This window comes from Rutilus rutilus (assembly GCF_951802725.1).
Source record: "Rutilus rutilus genome assembly, chromosome: 8".
NCBI classification, from domain to species: domain Eukaryota; kingdom Metazoa; phylum Chordata; class Actinopteri; order Cypriniformes; family Leuciscidae; genus Rutilus; species Rutilus rutilus.
In genome coordinates, this window is record NC_140222.1 from 39,235,118 (window position 1) to 39,242,597 (window position 7,480).

The 7,480-nt window shown below is 37.6% G+C and overlaps 1 protein-coding gene across 1 annotated transcript; it reads left to right on the plus strand.

Annotated features, from left to right (window-relative positions):
- The first annotated feature begins 493 nt into the window (after nt 1-493).
- On the plus strand, nt 494-6,481 carry LOC311294680 (uncharacterized protein). The gene is made up of 5 exons (XM_084415680.1): nt 494-633; nt 713-1,051; nt 1,208-1,267; nt 3,605-3,853; nt 6,154-6,481. The coding sequence occupies exons 1-5, from the start codon at nt 588-590 to the stop codon at nt 6,282-6,284; spliced, it is 825 nt and encodes a 274-aa protein (XP_084271806.1). The 5' UTR covers nt 494-587; the 3' UTR covers nt 6,285-6,481.
- The last annotated feature ends 999 nt before the right edge of the window (nt 6,482-7,480 follow it).

Consider the following 7,480-nt stretch of genomic DNA (forward strand, 5'->3'; position numbering starts at 1 on the left):
GGAATTGTGGACGAGGCTATCCACAGTCCCACAGTATTTCCCAAGCCAGAGTCTCCTCACGTCACGAACCACTCAAGATTCCCTTGAAAATAATTGTTTGGGGTCTAGCACTGAACTTACCAGCCATGGCCATTGTGATCCCAAGTCTGGTGGTCTCAGCACTTCAAAGTCTGGTGGTCTGGTGTGTGTGTGTGCCCCAATCTTTGTTTTGTTTAACATCAGGAGCCACCCTTTTGATTAATTTCATGAAGTACTTGTAATTATTTTTTAATATAGCATTACACACTAAATGAAAAACATAAACATAAAAAATATATATTTGATTGCTAAGTGCAGTGATTGACTAATCACAATCACATATGCTGTAAAAGCTGATCATTCAGCAGATGAACTGTGAGAGCCTGCTGAATCTCATTTTTATTTAAGTTATTTGAAAAGGGATGTGGTTTGTGGGCAACTACACAACTGCTGGTGCGTGACAGAGCTGTGTGATGAAGGAAAAGGGTTCTTCACATGCACATGAAACCATCAGACCTCACCGACATGTTTTAAAACTAGACAGACCATTTTAAGCACGCTTAAGGAAAATGTTTGTCAGTACACGGTTTGCTTCAATTCTGCTTATTTTGTGTGGTAAGTCAGACTTCTGTTGTTCAGTTTGAGTCTTTGCTGTTTCTTGTAAAAGGAACTTCATGCCACTCTTGTTCTCCAGGTGCGTTTATTGTTGCTGAGACATATGAAATCAAGACAATATCAGTGATGAAGGGAGATTCTGTAACTTTACATACTGGTGTTAGTGACATTAACAGAGATATACAGATACTGTGGCTATTTGGACCTGAGAATCCAGACACTCTCATTGCGGAAATCTATAAGCTGAAAATCTTTATACATGGCAGTTATGAGGGACTTAAAGACAGATTGCAGATGGACCCGCAGACTGGATCTCTCGTTATTGGGAACATCACAACCAGTCACTCGGGACTCTATACGGCACAGATTATGACAGATACAGTGACCATATATAAAAGATTCAGTGTTATTGTTTATGGTGAGTTACCATCTTTTTTCTTATATACTGCAATTTATTAGACATGACCAATATGTATCAGGAAAATATATTGGTAATCTGTAAAAAAAAAAAATTAATAATTATATAAATGTATTTTAAATCTATTTTTCCTGATATAATTCTGTTATTTTGAAGCACCTGTCCCATTGCCTGTCATTGAAAGCAGCTCACTGGTCAGTGAGTGTCAGATATCTGGTGAGTAATACAATTAAAAAGTCTGGATAGTTTTGCAATGTTTGCCATACAGTTTACTTTCATAGTATTCATATTTTTGCCATTTATATGGTACGTGTTCTGTGCACAATATGCAAATCGTGACAATGGTGTAGCGTACCACTGCTGGAAATATTTGTCAGTAATTAATCACTACTGTTTACATAATCTATTTATTTTTTAAATATGAGGCAGTATTTTTAGCTTTAGCTTTGGCTTTAGCTAGCTAACCCTAGCTTCCTGGGGTGCACTTACGTATAATGTTAGTATGATTTGTACATCAAAAACTGTCACAATTTAGAAATAAAAGGCATTTTTCCAAGCCTAATTTTATCCTCTGATTTGAACGCTCTGTTTGAAGGGGCGTGTCTGCTGTGAGACTTCAATGTAAATGCCCATTGCTGTGATTGACTGACATCTTTGCATATAAAATAGCTAGTATTACATGTGGAACTCTCTCAAAAACTTTTAGCACGTTTTTTACTATTACAGTTCTCAAGGTTATCTAATGTGAAAAGTATTATATTTAGATCTGTAGTATTATATTTAGATCGTGGCACGAAAGGTTGCAATGATGAGCATTGTAGCAGATCACAGACATGTTGAGCGCATGAATGCAGTGATCTCGTCATTGCAACTCAATTTCTGCACACTAACGAATGCTTTCATCATAACTAAACTAACCTACATCCTTCATAGATGGATGCTGCTGTGATTTAGGTTAAAAATGCATAAATACCCTAGTGAAAAAAGTATACTTTATTGTATTTAATGTATTTGAAAATATATTCCATTTTTCAATAGTACATTGCAAATATACTAACAAAAATGGTACTATCTTTAAATATATTAAAAGTATTAAAAGTATTTTAGAATCATGCTTTTACCTATTTTCACAAAGCAAATTTTAACACACTTTAAAATAATTGTACTTTAGTATATTTTCGAAACAATATATTTGAGAAAAAACCTGAGACACATTTCAATAGTGCGTGCTCTCTGTCGGCATGTTGACATTAGCAGATGAGTTGCCATGAGAACGACTGACATCTCTATCTTTTCATGCAGATTACAAAAACAGAGAATAACTGTTTTCGTTTTGAATGAGATAATTTAATAGCAGAGACTTAAATGTTTATAAAGATATATTGCTAATGCCTGTGTGGTAGACATGCTCCAGAAAAAAAGTTCACGAAGAGGCAGAAAGCATACCTTGTTTTTTTTCTTTATTTTACAAAAGCACAATGTTTTGTTTCGATTGTAAGTGGACATATAAAACAGTATACATTTAAAAGTTTATTTTTTTCATATTTCTTAATTCTGTATGGCCATAAATTACGGAGTATTTTAAGTCTATTTTGCTGCTATGTGAAAAAATCCAGCAAAACGCGCCGGCACGTTTGTCGACCCCAGAGGATTAACTTTAGCCTAATAGGAAGGAACATAAATTGTGACTAAAAATATATGCTCACTCACATCAAGACGCCGCTGCAGTGATGGAGTCCATGCTGGAGGAGCAGCGTTTGGCACTGCGTCGCTTTACAGCGCGAGCAGTGCTGATGCAACCAGCAACACTACTACACCTACGTCCCATCCTAACCGCTGTACTATTTACAGATAAAGCTAATGCTAAAAATCTTCGCTAACTTGAAGCTATCCTAACTGATGCAATACTATGCTACTAACTTACTATGCTTCTAACAATACTACACTAACTGCTAATTAACTACCTAGGCTACACTAAATAATCTAAATAACTATATAAATGCTATGCTAACTAGATGCTAATATACGGTATCCTGATCGTTTCCAATACTCGCAATTCCAACTCCTGACTCGCTACAGTGGTTTTGACGGAACAAGATGGTTTTATACCAGGGGCTGCCAAGGGCAGGGTGAGCTGGTGCCCTCTCATGTCACAGGGCACCACAACTTCCAATAGTAAAATTAAACTGCAGTAGCCACCATTCAACCTGAAGAGGGCAGCACTCAGACGGTTTTACACCATATATTGTAGATTTAAAACACTTTATACCCAAATGTCAAAACATTTTCTCGAATCAATGAACAGCACTAATAAAGCTCCAGTCTTACAGATCATTAACTAAAAAAAAGTTGTTTTAGGGTTTCGTTACTCTTTAATAATTAGGCTGTATCACGTAAAATGTGTCCAAACACCAAATAAATATCTGGGCAATTCCTGTTTGAGCGGTCGGGTGTGTTAGTAGCATGTTGACTGAAAGTTATTTTGAGACTCAAAAGCAAGCTCACTTCTTCCACTAGTGTTGCAGTAATGTGCCACTGCTTGTTTTGGTCCAGACAGAGGCTTCTCCTGTGAAGACTGTGCAGTGAAGTGTTCAGCTGAAAATGGACCAGGAGTCTCTCTGTCGTGGTATAAAGGGAGAGAAAGACTGAATCTGACCAGCAGCCCTGAGCTCAACGTCAATCTCTCTCTCCCACTGGAGATAAAAGAGAGAAACAGTGATGTGTATCATTGTGTGGCGGCTAACCCAATCAGCAACAAGACAACGCAATTCAGCTTCCAGCAACACTGTCCACAATATACAGGTCAAGTTCAATTCCAGAACATTTCTAATATTGTGTGTTTGTCAACAAAATAATGAATTACCCTTAATTGCTCTATTATAAATACAACTAAATCGACACTAAATGTACTTCATTGTGGTTTCATTGTGTGCAGTATTTATCAGATAAACATTACAAAATAATGATGATTGTAGAATTTTAGTTTCGAAAATAACATTTAAAAAAAATTATTCTATCTTAAGAGGGTTTTTAACTAGGTATTTGCTAGAGAACATTTGACTCGAAACCTTACAGAGATTGAGACAGGAAACGTACCCTTTTACAACTAGCTGCTCTCTTGATAATTATAACTCAAATACACTGATCAGCCACAACATTAAAACCACTGACAGGTGAAGTGAATAACATTAATTATATGGCACACTGGCACCTGTGAAGGGGTGGGACATATTAGGCAGCAAGTGACCAGTCAGTTGTCGAATTTCATGTGTTGGAAGCAGGAAAAATGGTAAAAGATCTGAGTGACTTTGACAAGTGTTAAATAGTGATGGCTTGACGACTGGGTCAAATCATCTCGGCAAATCTTGTGGGCTGTTTCCGGTATGCAGTGGTTAGTTACCAAAAGTGGTGGAAGGAAGAACAGCCAGTGAAGCGGCATCTAGGTCATGGGCCCCTAAAACTCTCCTAACTAACCCTGAACACTCTGAAGTAAACTAACCCTGAACACTCTGAAGTAAACTAACCCTGAACACTCTGAAGTAAACTAACCCTGGATCATGAGTTGCTCTGGAGAAGATTGGGACAAAGGACTAGATTGCTCCTGTGATTGCAGGAGTATGATTGCGGCGCAATCATGACTGCAATCCTAGATTGCGGCGTATGTCTTGGGACTTATTTTTATTGCCGATGATGCTTTCGTGTGAATCTCTGTCCACCTGCAAAACCGGTGGCAACCAGGCGCTAGTTTATTCGAGGGTGGCGCTCCTGTCCCTGCGATATTGTGGAGATAGCAGACATTAGATACATCAGATGTAGTTAAATATAAACATGAAGTTCAGAATTTTGTCCAGTGGTGTGACACCCAGTTTCTTACCATTAATACGAAGAAAACATTGGAGCTGGTGTTTGATCCCAAGTCTATTGGAGACCACTCACCAGTGGTCATTAACAATCAAAATATAGCCCAGGTGGACTCTTACAGATATCTGGGCATCTACATTAATAATAAACTGACATGGAGTGTTGAGGTAAAAAACGTCTGTACTAGGGTCCACCAGCGACTATATTTTCTTCGTAGGCTGAGGGTCTTTGGTGTTAACCAGAAAGTGCTGCTTCTCTTCTACCATGCTGTAATTGAGAGCATTCTGCTGTATGGTATTTCAGCCTGGTTTTGGCAATCTCAGTGTACAATTGAAAGCTCAGATTACACGGCTAACACAGAGAGCCATGAAAATTATGGGAGTCAAGCAGCATCCCACACTTCAGGCTCTTTTTGACAAAACAATTATTAGAGAGGCTCAGAAAGTTATTTCAGACCCTACTCATGTCCTTCACCCTGAGTACCAGCATCTTCCCTCAGGCAGACGCTTCAGTCTCTCAGTGCAGGCTCAACCGCTTCAAGAACTCTTTTGTCCCTCTGTCCATTAAATGGCAAGTTATCCATTTAGGTAATACATTTTTTTTATTCCTTTATTATAGTGATCATAGTTGGGTTGCACAATGGGCAGTGTGTAATTTAGTTGGTTTAGAACTTATGTATGTATTGTATATTGTGTGTGATATGTTGATAGGATGTTGTATGTATTGTATGTATGTCGTATGTCATTTGTATTTAAACAGCAGTATTGTATTGTATGTGTCCAAGACAAATTTCCTTCGGGACAATAAAGCCAATCGTATACTTACATACCCTGAAAGTTACCTCCCGTTTTTGGAACCAAAAGTTGAGGTTATCCGCTTACTTACCCATAAACATACCCGGGTATACCCAGATCAGTGGGATGTGCTGGACCAACAAGTTTTGCTCCACTTCACAACCTACAGGACTAAAGGATCTGCTGCTAATGTCGTTGTGCCAGAAACCACAGGACAGTTTCAGAGGTCTCGTGAAGCACATGCCTTGACGCATCAGAGCTGTTTTGGCAGCAAGACCTACACGATATTAGAAAGGTGGTTTTAATGATGTGGCTGAACAGTGTAAATTTTAGTGAGTTGCTTTTCTTTGTTTGAGGTCAGAATTCTTTCATGTCTCAAATAGAAATCTATTTGTACTATTTAGGTTTTTCAATCCTTTAATTCAGGTAACCTTTTTGTTTCCACAGATTCAATTCCCTTTTGTGGTTGTACTGAAGCTGTGATCCGATTGGTCATCTCTGCTCTGGTGGGCGTGGCTGCTGTTGCTATGCTGGTTTATGACATCAGATCCGGAAGAGTCATGCCAGTCCCTAGATGAATGTCCGAATGAAATGAAAACCTAATATAAATAGCTCACAATAATAGTGTGATGTAGCATTTCTGTGTTTGTCTGCTATGTGGATGTAATTAAATTGTGAATGAGTTGTACATTTTGCAAGGATTTTGATCTAAGGATCAAAAGAGAATGTGTGTGTGTTTGTTGTGTTACTGGAGAGTATAAACAAGATCAAACCTAATCGCAGTGAATCATGTGTGCAGTGATCATGAATATGTTTTGCCTTGCAAATCAGGATTTTCCTAAAGTAGGCCTACACATCCTCTTTCAACTCAACAAAAATGAAACCATGGCAAGGGATGAAACAACAGTGTCTCATGAGCTGCAGTGCAGAAACATTCAACATCTATATTGACTTTAAGAAGTCATTATGGAAAATCTATATTTTAACGTGAACATAACAAAATATTCCAAGGCACTCACGTGGTTAAGCGTAAAAGACCTTCAATGAAATGGCATGTTTCAGCTTGACACAGCATTCCCCAACTTTTCTATATTTTAACATACTTAGAGCAAAAAAAAACACTGCTGCCATGAAAATTTGAGAAGCTGAAAAAATATTTTTAGACTGTATTAATGCAAGTGAATCAACTGACTTTATTTAGTTAATATTTTATTACTACAAACTTTATATCCATCCATCCCTCAATTCTTCAAACATATAGACTTACAGGAGGCTGGAGTCCCACAGTCTCAGGACAAAGCTGTTATTTATATTTATACATTTATATTATTTTACATTAAATGCATGTCAATGTATATTGCTCACATGTAATTCATTAAGGAATAAGGATATAATATAAATATAATGTCTCTAAAATTCTTTCACCCAAAAAATCAGTCCACCTTCTCGATTTCCTCAACTCAAACTCACCCAGGTAATCACTGAAACCACCTGAACTGTCATCCATGTGACGTGATATGCAAAGTTTTTGCCCTGAAAAACAGGATTATGATGCACACCTCTATTACTTGGTCAGGGAGGAACAAGATCAAACCTAATACGGTGACCTAAACTAACCACAATGAATCATGTGTGCAGTGATCATGAATATGTTTTGCCTTGCAAATCAGGATTTTTCCTAAAATAGGCCTAAAATAAATAGCTCACAATAATAGTGTGATGTAGCATTTCTGTGTTTGTCTGCTATGTGGATGTAATTAAATTGTGAATGAGT